This window comes from Petromyzon marinus, chromosome 58, assembly GCF_048934315.1.
Source record: "Petromyzon marinus isolate PM22_M1 ecotype Great Lakes invasive population chromosome 58, UKy_Petmar_22M1.pri1.0, whole genome shotgun sequence".
Lineage (NCBI taxonomy): Eukaryota > Metazoa > Chordata > Hyperoartia > Petromyzontiformes > Petromyzontidae > Petromyzon > Petromyzon marinus.
Genome location: NC_133724.1, coordinates 1,655,479 through 1,682,616, shown reverse-complemented (window position 1 = coordinate 1,682,616; position 27,138 = coordinate 1,655,479). Strand labels below are relative to the sequence as shown.

The window sequence follows — 27,138 nt, the reverse complement described above, 5'->3', positions numbered from 1 at the left end:
TCACACAGAGACCCATAGACTTACACAGAGACACATAGACTCACACAGAGACCCATAGACTCACACAGAGACCCATAGACTCACACAGAGACCCATAGACTTACGCAGAGACACATAGACTCACACAGAGACCCATAAACTTACACAGAGACACATAGACTCACACAGAGACCCATAGACTCACACAGAGACCCATAGACTCACACAGAGACCCATAGACTTACACAGAGACACATAGACTCACACAGAGACCCATAAACTTACACAGAGACACATAGACTCACACAGAGACACATAGACTCACACAGACACCCATAGACTCACACAGAGACACATAGACTCACACAGAGACACATAGACTTACACAGAGATCCACAGAAGAGCTATAGGTCACTGCAGCCTAGTACGACCTACACAAACACACGCACGCGTTTACATTTCTTCAGAGCCGGTCCCAAGGCTCTCCCCGACTTGCTGGCGACTCACGCCGCCCACACCGGCACCGCGGCGGCGGCGGCGGCGGGCCTCACCACCGCCGGCCCCACGGCACGGCCGTCTCTGCGGCGGGCGGAGGCGTCGCGCAGCCTCCGCGTGGACGCGTCGCTCGCGTCGTCGGAGGAGCCGCTCTCGCTGTCGGGCTCCGAGCGTAGCGCCAACTCCTCCGCCCGCGACAGCCGACTCACGCCTGCCGGTGAGCGAGCACCGAGCCTGGCGTGTTCTCAACAGCGCTCACTGAATTCCGCTCGCCTTCCTTGTCACTGTTCAGTCGCTACCGCAGCGGTCCCTGGTCCGAGCGAACCACGATCGTTGATTCCTCCACCCACCGCCGCCACCACCACCACCAAACTGCCGATAACAACCCATGAAGGCCGGCACAGCACCACGCCCGGCCACCCTTTGTCTCCCTAGTGGCGATGTTTATACACTGCACCAGGTACTCATTTGAGACCTACAGTGAGGGAAAAAAGTATTTGATCCCCTGCTGATTTTGTACGTTTGCCCACTGACAAAGAAATGGTCAGTCTTTAATTTTAATGGTAGGTTTATTTGAACAGTGAGAGACAGAATAACAACAAAAAAATCCAGAAAAACGCATGTCAAAAATGTTATAAATTTATTTGCATTTTAATGAGGGAAATAAGTATTTGACCCCCTCTCAATCAAAAAGATTTCTGGCTCCCAGGTGTCTTTTATACAGGTAACGAGCTGAGATTAGGAGCACACTCTTAAAGGGAGTGCTCCTAATCTCAGCTTGTTACCTGTATAAAAGACAGCTGTCCACAGAAGCAGATTCCAAACTCTCCACCATGGCCAAGACCAAAGAGCTCTCCAAGGATGTCAGGGACAATATTGTAGACCTACACAAGGCTGGAATGGGCTACAAGGCCATTGCCAAGCAGCTTGGTGAGAAGGTGACACCACTTGGTGCGATTATTCGCAAATGGAAGAAACACAAACGAACTGTCAATCTCCCTCGGCCTGGGGCTCCATGCAAGATCTCACCTCGTGGAGTTGCAATGATCATGAGAACGGTGAGGAATCAGCCCAGAACTACACGGGAGGATCTTGTCAATGATCTCAAGGCAGCTGGGACCATAATCACCAAGAAAACAATTGGTAACACACTACGCCGTGAAGGACTGAAATCCTGCAGCACCCGCAAGGTCCCCCTGCTCAAGAAAGCACATATCCATGCCCGTCTGAAGTTTGCCAATGAATATCTGAATGATTCAGAGGACAACTGGGTGAAAGTGTTGTGGTCAGATGAGACCAAAATGGAGCTCTTTGGCATCAACTCAACTCGTCGTGTTTGGAGGAGGAGGAATGCTGCCTATGACCCCAAGAACACCATCCCCACTGTCAAACACGGAGGTGGAAACATTATGCTTTGGGGGTGTTTTTCTGCTAAGGGGACAGGACAACTTCACCGCATCGAAGGGACGATGGACGGGGCCATGTACCGTCAAATCTTGGGTGAGAACCTCCTTCCCTCAGCCAGGGCATTGAAAATGGCTCGTGGATGGGTATTCCAGCATGACAATGACCCAAAACACACGGCCAAGGCAACAAAGGAGTGGCTCAAGAAGAAGCACATTAAGGTCCTGGAGTGGCCTAGCCAGTCTCCAGACCTTAATCCCATAGAAAATCTGTGGAGGGAGCTGAATGTTCGAGTTGCCAAACGTCAGCCTCGAAACTTTAATGACTTGGAGAAGATCTGCAAAGAGGAGTGGGACAAAATCCCTCCTGAGATGTGAGCAAACCTGGTGGCCAACTACAAGAAACGTCTGACCTCTGTGATTGCCAACAAGGGTTTTGCCACCAAGTACTAAGTCATGTTTTGCAGAAGGGTCAAATACTTATTTCCCTCGTTAAAATGCAAATCAATTGATAACATTTTTGACATGCGTTTTTCTGGATTTTGTTGTTGTTATTCTATCTCTCACTGTTCAAATAAACCTACCATTAAAATTATAGACTGATAATTTTTTTGTCAGTGGGCAAAAGTACAAAATCAACAGGGATCAAATACTTTTTTCCCTCACTGTAGGGGAGGCCCCGGATCGGTTCAGATAATTGTCACTGATGTTGGCCATGAGCAGGAATCGAACCCGGGAGGTTCATTGCGCAGTGCGCTAACTGCTAGGCGACCACTCCCCACTCACTCACTCACACGCCCACTCACACATCTACTCACTGATCTACTCACCCACCCACTCACTCACACGCCCACTCACACATCTACTCACTGATCTTCTCACCCACCCACTCACTCACACGCCCACTCACAGATCTACTCACTGATCTACTCACCCACTCACTCACTCACACGCCCACTCACACATCTACTCACTGATCTACTCACCCACCCACTCACTCACCCACCCACTTTCTCACACACCCACTCACTCACCCACCCACCCACTCACCCACCCACCCACTCTCTCAAACACCCACTTACCCACCCACCCACCCACTTACTCATCCACCCACCACTCTCGTGTCTGTGTGTTGCGGTGTGCGCAGACGAGGAGCTGATGCAGCAGATCCTGGCGGAGAGCGGGAGGTCGCAGGATCGACCTTCCTCGGACAGCGGCCGCTTCTCGCCACGCGCCGACGCCGACCTCCTGTCTGACATGTGAGTAGAGCTGGGACAGCTGGTGAGTACAGCTGGTGAGTATAGCTGGTGAGTAGAGCCGGGACAGCTGGTGAGTAGAGCTGGTGAGTAGAGCTGGTGAGTAGAGCTGGTGAGTACAGCTGGTGAGTAGAGCCGGGACAGCTGGTGAGTAGAGCTGGGACAGCTGGTGAGTAGAGCTGGTGAGTAGAGCCGGGACAGCTGGTGAGTAGAGCCGGGACAGCTGGTGAGTAGAGCTGGTGAGTAGAGCTGGGACAGCTGGTGAGTAGAGCTGGTGAGTAGAGCCGGGACAGCTGGTGAGTAGAGCCGGGACAGCTGGTGAGTAGAGCTGGTGAGTAGAGCTGGGACAGCTGGTGAGTAGAGCTGGGACAGCTGGTGAGTAGAGCCGGGACAGCTGGTGAGTACAGCTGGTGAGTAGAGCTGGGACAGCTGGTGAGTACAGCTGGTGAGTAGAGCTGGTGAGTAGAGCTGGGACAGCTGGTGAGTAGAGCTGGGACAGCTGGTGAGTAGAGCTGGGGACAGCTGGTGAGTAGAGCCGGGACAGCTGGTGAGTAGAGCTGGTGAGTAGAGCCGGGACATCTGGTGAGTACAGCTGGTGAGTAGAGCTGGGACAGCTGGTGAGTAGAGCTGGGACAGCTGGTGAGTAGAGCCGGGACGGTCGGTGAGTAGTGCCGGGACGATAATGACGCGGTTGACATCACCAAACCTCGCCCGCGCCTCCCGTCCACACACGTGGGAAAAGAAGCAACGGAACTCTCCTTCCCCCGAACTCTGGCCTACGTTACCCGATGAGTCGCGTCACCGGCGGTGTTAACGTCATTCGGCGGAGACATCGGGTTAGTTCGGCGATCTGGCTAGCGCAGCTCTGGCAATGCGGACGCCTGGTCAGCGGTGGCCCCAAGACGGCCGTCGCCGTCACCGTCTCACCGCTCCCTCGCCCGCCCTCCCGCCCCTGCGCAGCCTTGACCCGGCGGCCTTGCCGGGAGCCGACCGGCGGCCTCCGTCGAGTCGGGGCGGCGGCGCGTTCTACGGCTCGGCGTCGTGCCTCCCGTCGGCGCGGAGCCGCTCGGGCGTCGTCTCGTGCCTCTCCAAGCCCGGATCGGCGGCGTCGCGGAAAACCGGTGACTCCCGGAGCGACACGCACGCACAACACACACGCACGCACGCACGCACGCGCACGCGCTCACACATGCACAAAGACAAAGATCCCCCGTGTAGCCTTAACAGACTGTGAAGACCGACACGGCACACGAGGGGGTGGGTGGCCAGCACCACGCCCGGCCGCCTTTGTCTCCCCAGTGGCGATGTTTACACACCGCACCGGGTACTCGTTTGAGGCTGAGTCGACCTAAGGGAGGCTCGGGACCGGTTCAGATAATCGTCACCGGTGTTGGCCGTGAGCAGGAGCAGTGGTTAGTACACTGTGCTTGCTAACCCAGCGACCCGAGTTTGATTCCCGCTCACAAACGAATGCCTGAAACTGTCCTGGGCTTTCTCTAGGTCGACTCAGCCTTACAAATAAGTAGCTGGTGTCAGTGTGTAAACTCTAAACTAAACGATAGCCCAAGGAAGTGGGTTATCCCGTGGAAATGTATCGCACCCAAAAACTTTAAACGCACGTCGATTCTAAACGTGGAGGCAAAAAACGATGAAAAATCCACGCGACCACTGGAAGACCAGTCAAACTCCAAATATACAGCAGCAGCAGGCGTCAGGGGTGGGGATCGAACCCACGACCTCCTGCATACCAGGCGAGGTAGTTAACATCTCGCCACGGAGAGAGACGCAAACTCAAAATATACAGCAGCAGGCGTCAGGGGTGGGGATCGAACCCACGACCTCCTGCATACCAGGCGAGGTAGTTAACATCTCACCACGGAGAGAGACGCAAACTCAAAATATACAGCAGCAGGCGTCAGGGGTGGGGATCGAACCCACGACCTCCTGAATACCAGGCGAGGTAGTTAACATCTCGCCGCCGCGGCGCATTCGCATTTGGGAGAAAAAAGGCGGACGGGCGCGGTTTTTCTGGCCACATCACTCCGCCGTGCGCCGTGTGCCCTGCCTTCACGGGGGCGACTTGCTCGCTCACGGCACTTCCCCGCAGCCTCGTGTGGCCTACACGGCGGGGGGAAACCTTCGTGTGTTTGCGCGTTGCCCCGTGTTGCCCGCAGTGTGCGTGCGGCGCGGCGTGCGGGCGCCCCTGCCGCGCTGGTGCGCTACGCTGGCGCACGGCGCGTGCGTGGCCGGGTTCGCCGCGTGCATCGCCGCGACGTGCCTCTACGGCGTCAGCTTCTCGCCGAGCGTGGCGCTCGCGTGGCTCCTGGCGTCCGTCACGGCGCTCGCCGCCTCCTTCCTCCTGCTGGAGCCTCTCAAGGTGATGCCGGCGCGGGGCCGCAGGGCGCGGGCGCACCCACGCGCCGGCTGTGGCGGCGGCGGTGGCGGTGGTTAGTATGGTGATGGTGGTGATGGCGGTGAAGGAGTCTGACGGTGGTGATGATGTTGGTGAAGGGGTCGATGACTGACGGACGAATGTGGTGGTGACGTTGGCAGCTAGTGGTGGTGGCAGCGGTGATTGCGATGGCAATGGTGGTGAACGAGTCGATGACTGGCGACGGTGGCAGTAGCCGGTGGTAGCCTCACGGCGATCGCGGCGGCGGCGGTTGCGGTGACGGCGGCGACAGCAGCAGTGGGCGTCGGCGCCGCCGGCGGTAGCGGCGGTCGCGGTGGTTTATCGTTGGCGGCATCACGGCGTCAGTAGCAATGACGGCAGCGGTAACGGTTTGCGCGATCAGATCGTGGTGGAGGCGCTGGCCCGCGCCTCGCTGCAGCGCCGTGTCGACCCGGACGAGGACGACGAGCTGGTGGAGGAGCCGCTGGTCCGGCCGGCGCCCGACCCCATGGGCAAGGTGCGGCCGCCCTGCGGCTACGGCCTCCTGCAGGCCAAGGAGGAGGCCCGCAAGCTGCGGCACCTCAAGGCGCTCGTGAAGGTGAGAGAGGAGCAGCGCCGTGAGAGCGCCCCCCCCTCCTCCCCCCCACTCCCCCCCACTACCCCCCCTCCCCCCCACTCCCCCCCACTACCCCCCCTCCCCCCCTCCCCCCGCTGGCGCTCGTTCAGCCGTGTGGACTCAGCTGGGCCACAGCAATAAAAATAAAAATAACTGCCACCACCATCGCTCTGAAGAAGAGCCATCGCCCTTCACCACGCCGAAATACTCTCTGGCGTTGCCTTTGACGACCGGTAGCGGCAGGGGCGCGAACTCGGTTAGCGGCTGTAGCGAGAGACAGGCAGACCCGAGAGACAGGCAGACCCGAGAGACGGGACAGACGGAGAGTGAGAGAGTTGCATACCGGACGTGGTTGTGCCGCTGCCGTGTCTACGCAGAGCTTCGTGCTGCACTTGCTGCTGCTGCTGCTGGTGCTGCTCTTCACCTACTGGGACGCGCCGAGCGACCGCCACGCTCGCCTGCTGGCGGCCGGCACGCGGCAGGCCATGCTGGCGGCGCGAGACGGGCCCCTGCATCTCTCTGCCCTCGCCAGGTGGGTTGGGGTTTGCGTCGGGTGGCGTGTGGTGGCGTGGCGTGGCGTGGTGTAGTGTGGTGTAGTGTGGTGTAGTGTGGTGTAGTGTCGTGTAGTGTGGGGTGGTGTGGGGTGGCGAAGCCTGCTGGACGTGGTCCTCGCCACACCACCACACCCCCATGGTGCCGGCCACACCACCACACCCCGTGGTGCCGTTCCAGCCTTCGTAGGTCCCGCTCGCTAACCGCACTTGCCCCTACAGTATGCTAAGGCTCTACGGGGGTTCTTTGTCTTTGTGCGAGCAGCTCGGAGCAGGTGTGGCTGTGGCTGGGCCGCGTGCTGCTGCCGCACCTCTACCCCAACGTGTCGGACGCACAGAGGCCCACCACGCTGCTGGGCGCGCCACGCCTGCGGCAGCACCGCAGCGCCACCGGTACAGCTCCCGCCCGCCCCCCACTGTCACCCCACTCGCTTGGCGGAAGCTGGCGCCCCCCCTCTCTCTCTCTCTCCTCTTTCTCCCTCTCTCACTCGCTCGCTCTCTCCCTGTGCGACCCTCTCGAGCGGAGCGCCGGGTGGATAAAACGCAGCTGGTTGGCACGCTAGGGGCCACAGGTGGCGCGTCTGCCAGCCGTTTCATTCGGTCAACCCATGGCACCTGGGTCTGTCCCATGGCCTCTTGCCAGCCTTCAAGACTTCACGCAGCCTCATAGTGCACATAGCCTGGCACAAGCGCCGTGGTGACGTCACACCCTCTTAGTGGCGAATGGCGGTTGTTGTTGTTGTTGTTGTTGGAGCGGTGGCAAAGAGGTTAGCACGCTGCGCGACAAACCTGGAAATCCGGGTTCGATTCCCACTCGCGACCATTTCCCACTCACGGTGGTGAAAATCTGAACCAGTCCTGGGCCTCCCCTCGGTCGATTCAGCCTCAAACTGAGTACCTGGTGCAGTGTGTAAAAACATCAGCGCTTGGGAGACGCAAGGCGGCCAGGGCGTGGTGCTGGCCACCCACCCCCTCGTGCGCCGTGCCGGCCCTCATAGGCACTGCTACTCGCTAACAACACTTGCCCCAACAGCCTGTTGAAGCCTACATGGGAGATCTTTGCCTGTGTGTGCGTGCGAGTAGTTCCGTGCGTCGCTTGGCTGGCGCCGGACTTGCCGCAGGAATGGGGCGACTGCATCGGTGACGAAGTCGCCGGCGCCGTCACCGGCAGCTTCGGTCCTGGGTGGACGCTCCCCACGCCCAACTCCAGCCTCAACTGGAACTACACGCGCGCCGGCGCTCCCAGGTGTGAACCACACAGGTACCGGTACTCCCAGGTGTGAACCACACAGGTACCGGTGTGAACCACACAGGTACCGATACTCCCAGGTGTGAACCACACAGGTACCGGTGTGAACCACACAGGTACCGGTAGTCCAAGGTGTGAACCACACAGGTACCGGTAGTCCCAGGTGTGAACCACACAGGTGCCGGTGTGAACCACACAGGTAACGGTACTCCCAGGTGTGAACCACACAGGTGCCGGTGTGAACCACACAGGTACCGGTACTCCCAGGTGTGAACAACACAGGTGCCGGTGTGAACCACACAGGTAACGGTACTCCCAGGTGTGAACCACACAGGTACCGGTACTCCCAGGTGTGAACCACATAGGTACCGGTGTTAACGACACAGGTGTCGGTGTGAACCACACAGGTACCGGTACTCCCAGGTGTGAACCACACAGGTACCGGTGTGACCCACACAGGTACCGGTACTCCCAGGTGTGAACCACACAGGTACCGGTACTCCTAGGTGTGACCCACACAGGTAGCGGTGTGAATCACACAGGTACCGGTAGTCCCAGGTGTGAACCACATAGGTGCTCCGAGTTGTGACCCACACAGGTACCGGTGTGAACCACACAGGTGCCGGTATGAACCACACAAGTCCCGGTAATCCCAGGTGTGACCCACACAGGCGCTCCCAGGTGTGACAGACAGAGAGTCGCTGATAGTGCTTGGTTTGGTGACCACCATCACCACCAGGCCTTGCCAGGAGTTGTTGATTGTGTATTTTGTATTGTAGTGGTTGTTGTTGTAACTTTCTGACCTCGTGCCCTTACTGGACATCTGTGAAATGGATGAATCACGATTACGATTCTGATGCTAGGCAAGTGGTCCTGCAAGGTGTGGGCCGCAGGAGATGGTGGAGTGCTGAGTTTTGTGTGTCGCGTGTACGTGCCACGTGTGTGTGGTGTGTGTGTGTCGTGTGTACGTGCCACGTGTGTGTGTTGTTGTGTGTGTAGCGTGTACGTGCCACGTGTGTGTTGTGTGTGTGTTGTGTGTGTCGCGTGTACGTGCCACGTGTGTGTGGTGTGTGTGTCGCGTGTACGTGCCACGTGTGTGTGTTGTGTGTGTCGTGCGTACATGCCACGTGTGTGTGGTGTTTTGTGTCGCGTGTACGTGCCACGTGTGTGTTGTGTGTGTCGCGTGTACGTGCCACTTGTGTGTGTTGTGTGTGTTTCGCGTGTATGTGCCACGTGTGTGTGTTGTGTGTGTTGTTTGTGTCGTGTGTATGTACCATGTGTGTGTGTCGCGTGTATGGGCAGTGTGCTTATGACCACCTCCGGTTTGACAGCAGATGTTTCACTGGCCTGCCTAAGATCCATCCTGGGTTTAACCAGGCTGGATTGTGTGAGGAGCTCCTCTGACAGACAAGGCTGCGTTGGCTGAGTCATGTAGCCCGCATGCCCAGCCACGGCATGCCTAAACAGTTTTTGTTCGGCCGGATAGAGGGAGCTAAACAGGCACGGGCTAGAGAAGAGATGGAGTGATGTGGTACAAAAGGACGTGGAGTTGAGTGGACTTGCCGATGGCTGGTACCAGCGGTGTCAAGATCGGCCTCTGTGGAGGAGGCTCGTGAAGGATGCTACTTGGGCAGTTGGAGGCAGTCGCCCTCCATCAACAACGGAGGGCGGAGGAGCGACGCTCACGACAACGAGCGCAGCACCGTGCAGCTAAAACACAGAAAGTTGACACAGTGGTGGGCACAGGTGGTGCATCAGCCAATCATCTCAGTCAGTCAACCCATAGCACCTGGGTCTGCCCCGTGACCTCCTGCCAGTGGCCGTTCGACACTTCACGTGGCCTTAAAGTGCACATGTCCTGGCACAGGTGTCGTGGTGATGTCACTGCCGCTTAGTGACGAATGGCGGTTGTTGTTGTTGTTTCCATACGTGCCCGTGTTGTTGTGTGTGTTGCGTGCAGCGCGTGGCACTGGGGGGAGCTGGGCTGGTACGGGGGGGGTGGCTACGTGCAGGACCTCGCAGGGAACCTGATGCAGAGCCGGAGCACCGTGAGCATGCTCCAGCAGCAGGGCTGGATCGACAGGATGTGAGTCGCACAAAGACAAAGATCTCCTTTGTCAAGGCGCTTTGTTCCTCTCACACAGCTTAAAGGCCGTGATCTGAACGTGGCTCTTTCACTCCAGCGCTGTCCTACCAGACAGTCTCGCCCCCTTCACCTGATGAAGGCCGCTTGTGTTGTGGCCGAAACGTCGTGAGAATATTATTGTGTTATTTTATTTTATCAATTTATTATTTTATTATCATTCTACGTGACTTTACCGAAAGAACCAAAGAAGATGAATCATTGCAGTCACGAAAGCTTTAAATCGAAATAAAAGATATCCCCTGTTGCCTTAACGGGCTGTCGGGTGCAAGTGCTGTTCGCGAGGACCTGTGAAGGCCGGAACGGCACACCAGCGGGAGGGTGGCCAGCACCACGCCCGGCTGCCTTTGTCTCCCCAGTGACAATGTTTACACACCGTACCAGGTAGAATTACAATCAAATTATATTAAAATAACACACGACGTTTCGACCGCAACACAAGCGATCTTCATCAGGTGTAAAAAACAAATAGGTGACATCAACGCAACACATAGAGAGCGTTAAACTGTACGGAGGTAAATACAACAAGAAGGTGAGAGACGAGAATTCAACAAACCTAAGAAAAAATTCACGTGATGCACAACCAGTCGGCCAACAACACAGACACTTGCCTGGCGGACCACGAATTTCAGAGGAGTGCTAAATTTCGTGTTCATCCTCTGGGTTGAACATTTCAGCATAGAGTGAACAAATACGAGGTACAAGTTAGCAGAAATACATATACAGGGACACCAAGAGGCAAGTAGAGGAAAGACGGACGTGACTTTACCGAAAAAACCAATGAGTAATTTATGCAGTCACGAGAGCTTTAATTCTTTATTACCGTACCAGGTACTCTATTGAGGCTGAGTCGACCTAGGCGAGGCCCGGGACCGGTTCAGATATTCATCACCGACGTTGGTTGTCAGCAGGAATCGAACTCGGGTCGCCCGGTTCGCCGCTACACTACCGCACGTGCGCACACATCCATGCAACCGCAGCTACATCAAACCGCGGCTGCCCACTAAGTAGCGGTGATGTCACCACGTTGCCGGGACATGTGACCACGCGCGCGCGCGCGCGCGTGTGTCCGTGCGCGCAGGACGCGCGCGGTGCTCGTGGAGTTTGCTCTGCGGTGCCGGGCGGTGGGGCTCGTGGCGGCTGTCACCGTCCTGTTCGAGTTCCCCGTGGCGGGCGCCGGCGTCGCCGCCGTGCCCTCGCTGAGCGTGCGCGCGGCCCGGCCGCTCGGCCTGCGGCACCGAGACTCGGCGCTCGTGCTCACGCTCTCCGTGAGTACCAGTCAGAGCACCGGGCAGAGCGCCCACCGTGGCCGGGGTGCGGCCGCTGGGCGTGGCCTCGCACCCCCAGCATTGTGCGCCCCTGGTTTACTACGCACGGTCAGAAACAAAGACAGAGATCCCCCCGCGTAGCCTGCAACAGACTGTTGGGGGCGAGTGCTGTTAGCGAGTAGCACCTATGAAGGCCTGCACGGCACACGAGGGGGTGGGTGGCCAGCACCACGCCCGATCGCCTTTGTCTCCCTAGGTACTCAATTGAAGCTGAGTCAACCTAAGGAAAGCCCAGGACCGGTTCAGATATCCGTCACTGGTGTTGGCCCTGGTAAATGTTCAGTCAAAGACAAAGATCACCTGTATAGCCTGAATTAGACTGTTGGGGCAAATACACACACACACACATTCGCATGCTGGGAGCTCCTGGAGCGAAACGTCGGACACCGTGGCAAACAGCACGCGGCGGCACAGCCTTGCGAACGCATCGGCGAGCCACGCGGCGGCGCAACCGGGACTCGAACCCGTGTCCGCAGGTCATGCTGCTGGCGCTGGGCTCCGTCCGCATCCTGCTGGCGCTGTGGTCGTTGTGGCGCCGGTTCCGCAGATCCGCAGCCTCCACGCCGCCGCCGCCGTCGTCGCCGCCGTCGTCGCCGGCGCCGCCGCCGCCGTCGTCGTCCCGGTCGCTCTTCTCGGCGCCGGCGTCCGCGTCGCCGGCGCCGTCGCACGCGGGCTGGGCCCTGGCGTGCTGGCTGTCGATGGCGCTGTGCGTGTGCGCGCCGGCCGTCACGCTGTACCGGCTAGCGCTCGGCGAGCTTCTCGCGCGGGCGCCGGCGCCGGAGTTCCAGGACGTGCGGAGCGCCGTCTTCGTGGCCGAGGCGGCGACGGCGCTCGCGGCCTCGCTGCTCTTCCTCTCGCTCGTTACGGTGGGTCTCGCGAACGCGCGCAAAGACAAAGAGCCCCCCGCGCATGCCGGGAAACGGACTGTTGGGGCAAGTGCCGTAGCACCTGCGAAGGCCGGCACGGCGCATGCCGGGGCAGGTGGCCAGGACCACGCCCGGCCGCCTTTGTCTTCCCGGTGGCGATTGTTTACCACACACCGCGCCGGCTACTCATTTGAGGCTGAGTCGACAACCCGCTACTTCAGCAACGTCGCGGATTGAGGGAAAAAAAGCCGCGTAAACTGTTAATATTTACTTCCCTGCATCTGCTGGCGACGATCGAGAGCTCAGCCCGGGCGAGACGGCCGTGGTGTTGTCGCTCTGTGGACGCGTGTCACCCCCCCCACCCCCACCCCGTCTCAACGCGCAAACCCCCCCCGCAGCAGATTGTGTGCTTCGCTCAACCTCCGAAGTGAGAGCTTGCGACCCCCCCCTCAAAGGGATGGTGCCGCCCTCCCCGTGCCCCCCCCCTCCCCCCCCACGCGATACGCGGATCGAAGAAAATCACTGGGGGATGCCGGGGGACGGTGGTTCGTGTGAACGCTGCCGCAAGAGGTCACGGGTTTGGCACTCAGCGGTCCGTCGCTGGCTGGCTGCAGACGACTCTCGATAATTATTCGCGTGCGTCTTCTTTGGTTCTTTCGGTGTGAAGTCACCACCACGTAGAATGAGAATAAAATAATAAATTAATAAAATAAAATGACGCAATAAAATTCTCACGACGTTTCGGCCACAACACAAGCGGCCTTCATCAGGTGAAGGGACGAGACTGTCTCGAGGGCAGCGCTTGTGTTGTGGCCGAAACGTCGTGAGAATTTTATCGTGTTATTTTATTTTATTATTTTATTATTTTATTCTCATTCTACGTGGTGACTTTACCGAAAGAACCAAAGAAGATGAATCCTTGCAGTCACGAAAGCTTTAAATCGAAAGTTATCCGCGTGCCGTTTATCCGATCTGCGGATTAACCGCGCTGCACCTGAGATTTTGACGTAAATTTACACAACTCGTGGAATTTTCTCTTAAGCCCAAAATAATAATCATCTCAAAACAGTAACACATTGTTATTCTCGGAAGTGTTTGTTACAAGTCGCGTGCTTCAAGCGAACAAATATGTTGCTCCGGTTAATCCGAAATCCACGTGAACGCCTCTACAGTACAGTAGTTGCATTTGTTTTACAACAGTGGGCGCGGAGTTTGATTGACGTTGCCTGGCGTGGATCTGCTGCTGTTATCCACTTAGTGGGCCAAGTCTTCTGCTGCGCGGCAGCAGGAAAGTGTCATTATCACTGAGCACGTGCATCGGTCAGTCGATCATTAGCACGACAATTTTTTGTTTTGTTAATTTAGAAGCTCAATTTTACTCATGGGTTTTTCCAGTAAAGTCACATATGTAGAAATACATACAATACATTTAATATAATTTTATTGTATTTCTACATACGTGACTTTACCGAAAAAAACAATGAGTAATTTTATGCAGTCACGAAAGCTTTAATACTTTAAAGGTCAATTTTCTTAATTTCAATCTAATTTCTACCCATCTTGGGGGTTTTTGGCACAGAGATCCGTGGGAATATGTTTTTATTATTTTCCGCGATTTTGAATTATCCGCAGCCATCCTCCCCATCATCAGCACGTATTATCGAGAGCTCTACTGTAATGTGACGAACAAATGAATTATCGTCGTTATTATTATTGATAATAACGACCCCACCAACCACCCCGCAGGTGGCACGGCAGGTGCGGTTTGTTCGCGCGTGGGCCCTTCTGGGCAAGACGTTGGAGCGAGCGTGGCCGCGGCTGTGGCGGGCGCTGGCGCTCTTCCTGACGGCGCTGCTGGCCTTCACGCAGCTGGGCTTCCTGGTGGGTGAGAGGGCGCACGTACACGCCGCCACGTTGCAGCCTGTACGCACACGCACGCGTACACGCTGCCACGTTGCAGTCTGTACGCACGCACGGATGCAGGCTGCCGCATTGTACTCTGTACGTACGTACGCACGCACGCGCGCGTACACACTGCCACGTTGCACACACGCACGCGTACGGATTTGCGCGTTGCAGTAAGCACACACGCACGCGTACACACTGCCGCGTTGCAGTAAGCACACACGCACGCGTACGGACTGGCGCACGGCTCCCATGCGACTACGTCGCACGACGTCTGACACATCTCTCACCACGCAGAGCCAACACGTGTACAACACCGCACCGTGTTCACACACACAACAACAGCAAAAACAACAGCCGCCGTTCGCCACTAAGTCAGAATCGTAATATTTGTTTATACCGAGTGGCGGCGACGTCACCACGACGCTTGTGGCCAGCCTATGTGCACGTTGAGGCCACGTGAAGTGTTGTCGGCTCGCTGACGGGAGGTCACGGGTGCCATGGGTCGGCTGACTGAGATGACCGGTAGATGCGCCACCACCTGTGCCCCCGAGTGTGCCAACTCGCTGCGTTTTAGCCGCCCGGCGCTCCGCTCTTCGTTGTGAGTGTCGCTCCTCTGCCCTCCACACACACAGCCACACGCAACAACACCCACTCCTACTTAACACACCCCTCTCTATTCAGCTGCGAATCAACACTGAATAACTCACCTACTGTCAATAAACGTATCGGTCAATACACAAGTGAACGCACATACTGACCTGGGGGAGGCTCAGCACCGGTTCAGAATAATCATCACCGGAGTTGGCCGTGAGCAGGAATCGAACTCGCATCTCCCGGTTCGTTGTGCAGCGTGCTAACCGCTCCTACACTACCGCTCCTGATAGCATTCCCTACACATAAAAAAACGAAGACACACACACACACGGAGTCAAAAACACACAAAGGCAAACACACACAGACACTCACACGCAGACACTCACACACAGACACTCACACACAGACAAAGACACACAGGCACTCACACACAGACACTCACACAAAGACAAACACACACAGACACTCACACACAAAGACACACACAGACACTCACACAAAGACAAACACACAGACAAACACACACAGACACTCACACACAGACAAAGACACACACAGACAAAGACACACACAGACAAAGACACACAAAGACAAGATACACATGCAGAAAAAGACACTCAAAGACTAAGACACACACAGACAAAGACACACTCACACACAGACAAAGACACACAAAGACACACTCACACACAGACAAAGACACACAAAGACACACTCACACACAGACAAAGACACACAAAGACATACTCACACACAGACAAAGACACACAAAGACACACTCACACACAGACAAAGACACACAAAGACACACTCACACACAGACAAAGACACACTCACACACAGACAAAGACACGAGGAAGCTCACCCGCTCTTTCCTCTGCGCCGCCAGATTTTCTCGCAGCGCGTCAGCTGCTTCCGTCGCTTCGGCCTCGCGCTGGGCTCGCTCGTGTCGGCGCTTCGCTCGGGGCGCCGGCTGCTGCTGGCGGCACCGGCACCACCGTCGCCGCCGCCCTCGACGCCGCCGCCGCCGCCGTCCCGGTGGTCGTGGTGTTCGGCGTTTTCGCCGCCGCCGCCCGCCCAGCCGTGGTCCTCCCAGCCGGAGGCCGCGTGGCCGTGGGCGGCGGCCGCCTTCCTGCTGCTGCTGGCGCTGGGCGCGGGCGCGGCGCTGGCGCGCGGGTTCGCCGCGGCGCTGGTGGCGGCGCACCGGCGGGAGCGCGCCGAGGCTCGGCGGCCCGCGGTGGCGCCGCAGGATTACGAGATGGCCGAGTTCCTGCTCAAGCGCGTCCGCCTCGTGCTGGGCCTGAGCAAGGCCAAGGAGGTAACGGGCGCCCTAGCCGAGCTCGCCGCTAGATCCGGTCCGGTCGGCGTGGCGGTCTAAAAAAAAAAACAATTAAACTGTTTTTTATTTATATTCGGTAAGGCTCCACTGAGCTATATATATTTTTTTTTTTATCAGTGACCTGGCCTTCACAACGATAGCTTAGAGAAGTGGATTATCATCGTCATGTCGAAATTCATAGCAGCCTAATACTCTAAACGCGTTGTGATGTTGATTCTCTAAATGTGGAGGGAAAAACCCGAGGACCCGGAGAAAATTCCACGCAGCCACGGGGAAAGAGAGAGACGCACAAACCCCAAATGTACAGCAGGCGTCAGGGTCAGGATCGAACCGATGACCTCCTGTATACCAGGCGAGGTAGTTAACATCTCCTAGCCACCGCAGTGCCCGGTCAGCACGAGGCAGCCTGGCAGATCGGGCGGCGATGTGGGCCGAGCGCCAGCGCGGAGGTTTTGGGTTCGAGGCTTGGGCCCAGCTCGGCTCGGCGCTCCGACCCTCCGAGCCCCTCCTGTGGGACTCGGCTGAATCCCCACGGACGGTGGAGCCCATCGGCTGCCATGGAAACCAGAACCGCGGGCACGGCACGGCGCGTGGCCACCGGACTCGTCCCCTTATTCCCTCGTCCTCTGATCCCCCGGTGCCCCCTTGCCCCTTGTGCCCACACAGTTCCGCCACAAGGTGAAGTTCGAGGGCATGGAGTCCCTGCCGTCGCGATCCTCCCGCGACGCGCTGTCTCCGCCTCCCCGCCCGCCCACCTCCTCCTCCGTGTCGTCGTCGGCGTCGTCGGCGTCGTCCGCCTCGTCGCTGCTCGGGACGTCGGCGTCGTCGACGTCGCGGGCCGGCACGGAGCAGCCGGCGTCGCCGGCGCCGCTGGCACGGGAGGAGCTGGAGCGGTGCTACGCGGCGGCGGGGCCCGCGGCCGAGCGCGTGCTGGCGCTGTTCGAGCGCGTGTGCGAGCTCACCGACGACGTGCTCCGCCTGGAGCTGGCGCTCGAGGACGTGCGGCTCCGGCTCGGCGCCGGCCCCGAGCCGCCGCCGCCGCCGGCGGCGCCGCCCGAGCCGAGGGGGGCGGCCGAGGGTCAGGCGGCGAGCGGGGAGACCCGCGAGGAAGCCGCGCGGGAAACGGCGCCCGCCGCCAAACCCCCGCCCGGCGCCGCCGACGGCGCGCGGCGGAGGAGCAGGCGTCCGGAGTTGCCGCAAGCACCGCGGTCAGCGGCGGATCAAGACGGCGCCGAGGCCGCCCCGACCGTTAGGGCCGTCTCTGGGTACCGCGCGCCGCCACGGCCGCTCTTCAGCAAGGAGGTGCCGGCGCTCGGGCAGCGACACTCGCAGCTTCCCGGGGCGTTCGCGGGCGGCGCCGGCGTTACCGGTGGTGCCGTGCTGCCGCTGGTGCCGTTCGGGGGGCCGCGCGGCTGGACCGGCGCGGAGGAGGCCGCGGGGGGGGGCGGCGGTCTGGCGCAGCCCAGCGCCGCCGCCATCGCGACGCAGAGCATCAAGAGGAGCGCGTGGTAGGCGGGCCACGCTGCCGCTCGATCGTTCCGGAGGCGAGCGGCGCTGCCCGGGGCTGGCGGGGGCAGGGGCAGTCCGCCGGCCTGGCCGCGGATCACCGTCACACGGCGTTAGCTGTGCCGGGAAGCCGGCGCCGACGCTGTACAAGCCGTACGTAGGAACGACGCTCGCTTGCCAAAGCCAGAGGGGCACTCTTCTTGTGCCCGACGGCTTGAAATGCGTAGAGTCGACGTGCGTCTACGTGAGCGCGGTGTTTTTGGCGATCGCCAGCGGCAACGGTGGCAGCAGCTGGGGACACAGCTGATTATTTATTGGCGCTGTCGGTGGCACTGTGGCGGAGCTGTTCGGCAGCGAGCTCTCCCGCCGAGCCGCACTGGGAGAGAGCTTCTTCGGGAAACCCGAGGAAGCACCGACGCTTCCTGGCGCGAGGGGCGAAACGTCGGACGTCGCAGCAGCAGCAGCAGCCCAACCGCGGCGACCGCACGCGGCGGTGTGGCTCGCGGTCCGCCACGTGTCGCCCTCGCGTTCCGTCGATCCGACAGATTATCGTTTTTTTGTCTGGGTTTTTTTATTCGACCAAATATTGTCGTGTGGGAGTGATGGAGTGGGCGAGGCACTTGTCAATGGACACTTCCACCTGAGACAAGAGCGGCTGCCCTCTGGGCCGGCTGCCCTCTGGGCCGGCTGCCTTCTTGCTTGGCTGCCCCACAGAGTTTAACCAAATCGAGGCGCGTCCACGCGCGAGCGACCGGTTGCTCGCTCGCTCGTAGCGGAGGCGCAGGCTCCGGACCCCTCAGGCCCGGCGGGCGCGCGGCGACGACGCGTTCGCGCAACCACGACGATCGGTCGTAGCCGTCCCGGGCGGAGGTGGGTCGGGGGTGGGCGGGCGTTGGCGAGGGCAGAGCCAGGGATCCGCTGCGAAGGGGGCGCGGGGCCAGACGCGTCCTCGCCGCTCAACCGCTCGCTCGCATGTGGGCAAAGCAGCGGCGACAGGATGTTGTTCGGCTGAGCGGGGTGTCCGGCCGTGGTCGCCGGGCTCTGCGTTGGGGTTTGTTGTTGCACTTTGCACTTTGTGTATGGCGTGCCGAGCCGGCGACGCGTCGGCGACGTTGCCCGGCGCCGACCGGTGAACGACCGTGGCGTTCCCCGGAGAGGCGGAGCGCGCGGTTACGCTGACGATTCCGCTCTCCGCGGAGGTTTGGCGCCCCGCGAGTTGCTACGAACTTTTTCCCGTTCCGATGACGTCCGTGCACGTCATCGGAATGGAATCGGAAGAATGAATAAAATAACGTTGTCGGTACCAAGGCTCCCACAAGGCCACGCGGGATGGCGTGTGACACAGGTGCCAGCTGTCGTAGAGTGCGGCCGTGCCGCGACGGTTCTCTGCGGTGAGTTCAGTGCCTTTAAAAACAACGGCGCTGCTGCTACGCCTCTCTAAGTCAAATTCACGCTGAGCCGCTCGTGCGGTGAACGGGACACCACCCTCACCAACGGGAGAAGGGTTCACGGGAAGGTTCTAGCGGGGGGGAGGTTGCCACCTCGGAGCTGCAAAACACCCCAGGGCAGGAGCCATCATGGGAGGAAGACAAAGGAGGAAGTGGAGGAGGAGTGCTTCACAACGTATCCCTTTCTCCACACGGAAACATAAACAGTATTTCGTACCCGACCCCCTCTGCCACACGCCACTGCCTTCTGGGTATTTGAGCAGCAGCAGCAGCAGCAGCATCGTTTCACGGCAAGCAAAGCTCCGGACCGGCTTCGGCACACGGTGTCCTTATCAGCTCGCTTGAAACGATGCTGGGGAGCTGCCCAGTGTCCCTCGCCCTCTCCCTCGCTCTCCGCGACGTGAATGCGTCGTCTCCATTGGGCCGTCGGTGCAATCATCATTCTTGCTACCCAACTCACAAAGTCCGCGATTGCGAGTGAAGCGCGCGCGCCCGCGAGTTTTTGGCTGCCGCTGTAAATTTCCACACGACGACGATAAGCCCCTTCGTTGAGCTATCATCTGCGATGACCGGGTCGCTTCTGAAAAACAAAGAGCCACATAGCTCAGTGGGGCCTTACCTGATCAAATGAAAAAAAAGGTATATATATTTTTTTTAACAGAGTGGCTTCCGGGACGTTCTGGCCCCAACCGCTGCCAGATTTGTACGCCGATAGTCGTTGCGCGTGTTGCTCTCTGAAATGATCGCAGCCGGCGCGGCGGTGGTGACGGCGCAGCGCTGGCGCTCCGCGCGACAGCTTAATTCGCTTCGGCCTCGTCGTCATCGTCGTCGTCGTCGGGTGGTGGATGGTTCTGCACGACGCACCGCGGCCGCGGCCAGGCCGTACGTGGCCTCACCCCAAAGTCCGATGACTTACCGTGGGCGTGTTGGCTGTGTGTGTCCGTACCTATGTTGAACTCGTTATAGTAATAGGTTTTACCCTTTTAACTGGCACAAAAACTGACACCTTTATTCAAGGCATCATGTTTGCAATATGTTGAACTCCTTTCGCACCGTACGTAGCCTAACCGCGCTAATCTGAGGTGCGGGAGGAAGGGCGACGAAACTAAACGCAGAGAGCAGCTCGAAAAAAATGAGCTTTCAGTCCAGGTGATTTCAAAGTGCACAGGTCCAGTAGCTTCCTAATATCGGAGGAGAAGATCATTCCAGACGGCCAGTCTTTGTTCGATGGCCAGCTTGTCAAGTCAACCGCGAACACTTGGAGGGTTCCCCCCGGGGCGGGCAGCAGGCTCCTTCGCCCGGCGAGGTGTGACGGAGGTGACGACGACGATGGCGGTGTTGCCGTCTTGGCCGAAGCCACCGATGCCATCGCCGCCACCGCCGCTGCTATCCCCCCTCCCGGCAGATCCCACAACTGGCGCGCAGTCGACGCAGGAGAGAGGGGTGGTGGGAGTCCAGAGAAAACCCAGGATGGGTGGCAACCCTCATTGTGAGCCGTGCGTGGCGCTGTGGGAGGGATGCGGCGCTGGCATGGTGGAGCGGTGGGGCACGCGCCACCGTTGCCCCGCGATGTCGGGCGGACGATTGCAATCTCTCCGCGTCCATGACGAACTTTTAATTGTGCCCAGAACAAACTCCATTCAGGTAAAGTTGTGATTTAATTTTAAATGCGCCCGCGTGCGTGCGTGCGTGCGTGCGTGCGTCACCCCGTGTGTGTCTCCCCCTCATCGTGCGGTGCGGGGAGCGGTGGCGCTGCGGTCCCCGGCGACCCGAGTTCGAGTCCCGCTCTCGACCAATAACGGTGGCGAATGTCTGAACCGGTCCCGTGCCTCCCCCCTAGGCCGATTCGGCCTAAAATGAGTACCTGGTGCGATGTGTAAAAACATTGCCACTGGGGAGACAAAGGCGGCCGGGCGTGATGCTGGCCAACCCACCCCCGCGTGTGGCGTGCCGGCCTACACAGGTGCTGCTCGCTTAACAGCACTTGCCCCAACGGTCTGTTAAGGCGGGGGTGGGGGACCTTTGTTTTTGTGTAGTGTTATATGCGAAGTGCCAAATGTACATGACGTGATTTGTCAGTGGTTGCTGCCCAATGTGTGCCACTGTGCGTGTGCGTGTGCGTCTACGTGTGCGTGCGTGTTTTTAATAGCAACCGTGGGGGAATGGTGACGTGGCGGTTAGCGCGCCGCGTCACTTTTACCTTGCCGCCCCGCGTTCGATTCCCGCTCGCGGCCGACATCGCCGGCGGACATCGGAACCGGTCCCTTGAGGTCAACTCGGCCTTCAATTGAGTACCCGGTGCGGTACGTGCGGAAACATCAGCGCCGGGGGACACAACGGCGGCCGGGAGGGAGTGCGTTTCTCCGACCACACCACTCCCCTCGTGCGCCGTTCCGGCCTTCGTATGTCCTCGCCAGCGGCACTTGCCCCAAACGGCGTGCGTAGGCTACATGGGGGATCTTTGTAGTTGCAGTGAGCCTGGCCCGTCGGCGATGGAGTTATGAGGAATCGGAATCTTTATTTATCCTGGAGCAATCCAATGAGCTATGAAGCTCTTTTTGTACGTTTGTATGCTGAACTTATTTGGCACCGTACGTGGCCAACCGAGCCCATCGGAGGTGCGGGAAAGGACGACAAACTAAACACAAACAGCAGTTCTAAAAAAACGAGTTCGTCAATCTAGATGATGATGATGATTTAAAAGTGCACAGCTCCCAGCGGCTTCCTGATATCGGAAGGGAAGAGCGTTCCAGACGGCCGCGGAAAGCGCGTCCGAAAAGCGCCGCACGACGATTCGGTGACCGCCGTCTTTGTTCGACGGCTTAGCCAAAAAGCTGCGAGGTTGGGCGGAATTTCAGCGGTGGTGGTTCGTGCTCCTTGACGAGATGAGCACCCGAGGCATTGTGGTTCATTCGTGGCGAGCATGGGCGAGTCCTGATCCCACGGAGAGCCGGGATCGGAGTGGGGAGCGTCATTGTACGCGGCAGAAACTCGGGACCGTGAGCTAACGAGGGTTACGCGGGGAGGTTGGGAATAGCCCCTGAGATGGAAGGGGCACGGGCGCAGCTCGGGAGGAGGTGCATCTCGGTCCAGACGGGGCGGCCGGTGTGGATTGGGCACAGGCGCAGAGGTGACATGGTGACGAACGAGGTTGTGGAAGGAAGGTCGCACTGGTGATGGTGCTGTGAGTGGTGCTGCTGTGTGACGATGTTGTACGGTGATGCAGTGTATGACGGTGCTGTGTGTGATAATGCTGTGTGTGACGGTGCTGTGTGTGACGGTACTGTGTGACGGTGCTGTGTATGAGAGTGCTGTGTGTGACGGTGCTGTGTGTGATAATGCTGTTTGACGGTGCTGTGTGTGACGGTGCTGTGTGACGGTGCTGTGTGTGAGGGTGCTGTGTATGACGGTGCTGTGTGTGACGGTACTGTGTGAGAGTGCTGTGTGTGAGAGTGCTGTGTGTGACGGTGCTGTGTGTGATAATGCTGGGTGTGACGGTGCTGTGTGTGAGGGTGCCGTGTGTGACGGTACTGTGTGTGACGGTGCTGTGTGTGAGGGTGCTGTGTGTGACGGTACTGTGTGTGACGGTGATGTGTGTGAGGGTGCTGTGTGTGACGGTGCTGTGTGTGATAATGCTGGGTGTGACGGTGCTGTGTGTGAGGGTGCCGTGTGTGACGGTGCTGTGCGTTACGGATCCAGAAAGAGGAAGACGTAGATTGGAGGAGCAGATCATTATCAGGGGTGAAATCTTGACGAGGAAAGCTGTGGAAGGCTCTCGGGGTGGGGGAGGCAGTGGGTGGGGGGGGGGGCGTTGGGGAAAAGATGCAGAGAGACCGAGAGAGGGCGGTGATGCGGCTGACCGCTTCCGCAAAGGCAGGGAGACCCTGCGCAGGGGATGACGAAGAGGGCGTTGATGACTTGCCGACCCCATGCTCCTACTTGACCTCTGTGAATAAGAGCTTCATCGGATTCCTCCTGCAGTCCAAATTAAAGAGTCTGTATTCGGGATTCGACCCGCCGAGAGCGTGGAGGGAGGGAGCTTGGAGTCAAGGACCTGTCGTTGGGCGGAGACGCCTCGGAGACGCCTCGGAGACGCCTCGGAGACAAGACGCCAGACCTGTGGGCCCCCCGTGCGGCTCTCCTGGCGAGGTGGGCGGCCTAACCCCCCCCCCCTAACCCCACCCACACCCGTGGCCTGTCGTGGCGCACGGCCAGCCCTAGGGCCCGTCCGTCAAGAGAGAGGAGTGAAGCACTTGCAGACTCTCTGCCCCCGCTCGGGCAGAACGACGACGATGATGACGATGACGGCGACGTCGCGGTGACAATGATTGTGCGTCTTGACTTGGGCCGCCCCCCTTTGTTCGGCCGTGTTGGCGGTGAGGTGGGAGGGGGGGGGGCATCACGTGGCGCTGTCCCTTCGCAGCAAGGCACAAGTTGGCTCAGCCGCCTGGCCGGCAAGCCTGGCACTTGATCTGCCGGTAAGCGAGGGGTTGGGGGGGGGGGTTGACGATTTGTTATGGCGATGTGTAATCCCAGTGTTCGTCTCTAGAGGACCGCAGAGCTTGGGCTATTGTTGGCAGCGCCAGTGGATCACCGCGTGGCTGCTGCTGGATCCCGTGGTTCCTCCTCCTCACGCCTTCGAGTCGTCCCCCCGCCCCCCCGCTCTCTCTGTACGAGAGCAAGTGGACGCTGTGCGGCGGCGGCGGCGGTGGCGTTACAAGTCGAACAATTGTTAAAGTGACTTGCCGTGTAACCTTTCGGATGTTGCCAAATTTGGACCGCGATGCCGGCGGCGGCACCCTACTCGTTTCGAATGACGTCACGGGGATCTGCCATGAGCGAAATGGATGGCGTGCAGGAGTATTATCGTGGTGAATCAACCCACCGCCGCAGTATTAACCAGGGCGGCCGGCTGGATTCCAACTGCGCACCTCTGCAATACGTGGCGAACGCGCTGCCCGCTGGCGCCATGCGTGAGTTTGGTTCGCGGCAGTGTAGGGAGCGGTGGCGGAGCGGTGGTGCAGCGGTTCGCGCGCTGCGCTACGAACCCGGCGACGATTATCCGAGCCGGTCCTGGGCTTCCCCTAGGTCGACTCAGCCTCAAATTAGTATTTTGTGCGGTTTATTGTAAACATTGCAACTCAGGAGACAAAGGCGGCCGGTCGTCATGCTGGCCACCCACCCCCCTTGTGTGCCTTCATGGGTGCTCGCTAACAGCACTTGCCCCAACGTCTGTTAAGGCTATACGGGGGATCTTTGTTATTGCGGAGATGGAGTGAGACTTCTGGTTCCAGCGCATTCCGAGGTGTACATCGTGCGTTCTCCACTTGTACCCACATCTTGTGTGCCACTTCTGTTTGTATGTGCGACGGTGCGTCGTGCGCACGGGTGTGTGTGCACTTGTGGAGCTGATAATGCGGAGAATCGTTGCATGCGAGCTCCACTTTCGGCACATGTTGTCTCCCAGGGTGATTTTAATAAGAACATCGAAGATGGCCACCAAAATAAAAGATGCCCCCCCTCCCCAAAAAATAGCCGCCGAAATAAAAAAAATGGCCGCCACAATCAAAGATGACAGCCACTCAAAATTGTGGCCTTGGGCAAAAAATTGTGGATATCTCGAGCGAGTTTCATGCGTGTATCACGATTTTAGTGCACTTATCTGCTCCACTGGTACGCGCAATGACTACATTGATTGTTATCGACCGCGCTTTGTGCATACGCTGCACGTGTGCGTGCGTGAGCGGTACGGGTATTCCACAACAGCAGTGTGGAGGAGGTAAAGTGCACCAAGCCTGGCACAAGCGCCGTGGTGTTATCACGGCGGGAGTGGCGGTTGTCGTTGTTGGCGGTGGAGCAGGAGGTGGCAATCGTGTGCATCTGCTGGGCAATCGGGTCGTTACGCCCTTAAGTTGTCCTATCGGTACCACTGCGGGTGACCAATGTTCCCAATGATTCTCTGGCAGAATTTTGTCAGATCGCCATGGTAGTTCTGAGAAGTGTTGGGAGTTGATGGTGAATATCACTTGGGCACAACGTCCAGTGTGGGGAGGTGGGAATGGTGGAGGTTCATTCGGCCCATCATCCCTCCCTTCCTGGGTCCATACAGTGAGCACCAGTCAGGTGTGTGAGTCCATCAGACTACACGCATTAGGAGTGTGCCATCTCCACCACTGGCTCTTGCAGGACATTAACCGGAAGGTGAACACCAATGCCTCAATGCGACTGATTTAAGGCAGGCAGGCAGACAAATCAATTGACTCATTTGCCGCTTGAGTTGGCCCCGTTTAACCACAGGCGGCTGAAAGACGGCATGGTTTGAACCCAGGCACCCGTCCCTGCTGCCATAACCGGCGGCGGTGGTGGTGGGAGAGGGGGAGAGGGAGGGTGATTGCTGGTCTAGTGTCAACGATTCAGAGAGTTTTTTAGGAGGCACTTTCTTGATTAACAACTTCCACGGTCTCGTCCGCACACTCTCAACTGTAGCTCAGCCTCGCCCGTACATAACACTGGCCGTCTAACACTGACGGCGCTGACTGAGATAGCCAACTCCTCTCCTTCGTAGCGCAACGTCCAGCGGAGACGTTTAGCGACGACGACGACGAGACGACAGCAACGACGAGACGAGTCCATTCCCAGAACCGGCAGCCTCGAGCCCCCTCGCTCTCGGTTCCTCTCATGCTCCTAGCGCGGCCCTGGCTCTGCCCTGACCGCGCCTCCCTTCCCGAACCCGCTAGCAGATTTCAGGGGCCTCCAGACGTGGCCCTCCGTGACCCTTGCCCTCGTTCCTCCCCTCTGCCCACAACAACGTGCACGGCCTCACCGGCTTGTGTACTATCTGTCCACCACAGTTGCCGCTGCTGTCCACCAGCCGGCGCTATTACACTTCACTGGCAACATTCGTCACCGCTGGTGGTACCGATCAACGGCAACCCCACTGTAGTTGAGTTCGTGGACTCTGGGTGGGTGACGATGAGGCCCCAGCCGAGGCAGGGGTTGGGGGGGTGGTCACGGGAGTTCGTGTGGTTTTGGTTTTTGTTGTTGTTACAACGGAGGTCAAATAAAGACTCTGACTTGAGTGATTGTGATCGCCCTTGCCCGTGTCTCTGTCTCGCTCTCGTCCTGTGGGTGGGTGGGTGGGTTGGTGAGTCAGTGGTGGAGGGTGTGGCGGCTAGCGGACCCGAGTTTGATTCCCGCTCACAGCCAACGCCAGTGACGATTCATCTGAATCGGTCCTGGGCCTCCTCTAGGTTGACTCAGCCTCAAATGAGAACCTGATGTGGTGTGTAAACATCACTACTGGAGAGACAATGGCGGTCGGACGTGATGCTGGCCACCCACCCGCTCGTACCGTGGCGGCCTTCATATGGGCTGCCCGCTGACAGCACTTGCCCCAACAGTGTTAAATATATATGGGGGGTCTTTGTCTTTATATTTGACGTTGTGCCTCCCAAAAAACAACCCCTCGTCCACGTCATGGGAGGTGGTAACAGGTAAAGTACAGGATTGCCAGACAGGGTGAAGTTATTGGTTCAACCACATGGGCCGCTTCGGTAACCATGAAGGACTCGCCTGGACGCGCCTGGAAACGCGCTGGCTAACGGGGCTCTGGTTAGCCACTTAGGCTAAGAGAGTAAACCCTGATAAAATCCTGGGTGGATACCAAGTGGTCAATGGCCCACCAGATGGCCAACGGCACGTGGCGGAGGAGCCACTGGATGTCTGTTGCTTCAGGACGAGCCTTCCAATCGTCTTGGTTTTCTGCCTTGCCATTGGACCCAGGCTTGGTTCCTGGTTAAGCCCCGTGTGGTAGCCTGGTGTACAACGGACACTGCACTTAAATTAATTCACGCACTGGCACCCTCCAGGGAAACTGTGCCATCCCACCACCTCACTACACACCCAAAGCCCTTGGGCGATTGGCACGTGGCGAGCGGGGCAGGCCTATGCAGCTAGAAGCTCCTAGTCACAACCCAGCACCAAGGCGGCAGCTATTAGAAGGTCGTCATGCACTCGGATTAGGCAGGAGTGCATCCCGGCAGCTGTAGCTGTGACTGACCAGTCC

At 58.6% G+C, this 27,138-nt stretch overlaps 1 protein-coding gene across 1 annotated transcript in view; it reads left to right on the top strand.

The window, feature by feature from the left end:
• PKD1 (polycystin 1, transient receptor potential channel interacting) overlaps positions 1 to 26,161 on the top strand; it is a 91,472-nt gene extending 65,311 nt beyond the window's left edge. The window contains exons 36-49 of the mRNA XM_076052786.1: positions 447 to 691; positions 3,025 to 3,136; positions 4,094 to 4,254; positions 5,308 to 5,510; positions 5,929 to 6,123; positions 6,519 to 6,673; positions 6,958 to 7,085; positions 7,776 to 7,938; positions 9,902 to 10,027; positions 11,166 to 11,352; positions 11,889 to 12,278; positions 14,025 to 14,159; positions 15,670 to 16,098; positions 16,786 to 26,161. Of these exons, the coding sequence (XP_075908901.1) occupies positions 447 to 691; positions 3,025 to 3,136; positions 4,094 to 4,254; positions 5,308 to 5,510; positions 5,929 to 6,123; positions 6,519 to 6,673; positions 6,958 to 7,085; positions 7,776 to 7,938; positions 9,902 to 10,027; positions 11,166 to 11,352; positions 11,889 to 12,278; positions 14,025 to 14,159; positions 15,670 to 16,098; positions 16,786 to 17,631 (3,475 nt within the window). The 3' untranslated portion in view covers positions 17,632 to 26,161. The remainder of the gene's footprint in view (positions 1 to 446; positions 692 to 3,024; positions 3,137 to 4,093; positions 4,255 to 5,307; positions 5,511 to 5,928; positions 6,124 to 6,518; positions 6,674 to 6,957; positions 7,086 to 7,775; positions 7,939 to 9,901; positions 10,028 to 11,165; positions 11,353 to 11,888; positions 12,279 to 14,024; positions 14,160 to 15,669; positions 16,099 to 16,785) is intronic.
• The last annotated feature ends 977 nt before the right edge of the window (positions 26,162 to 27,138 follow it).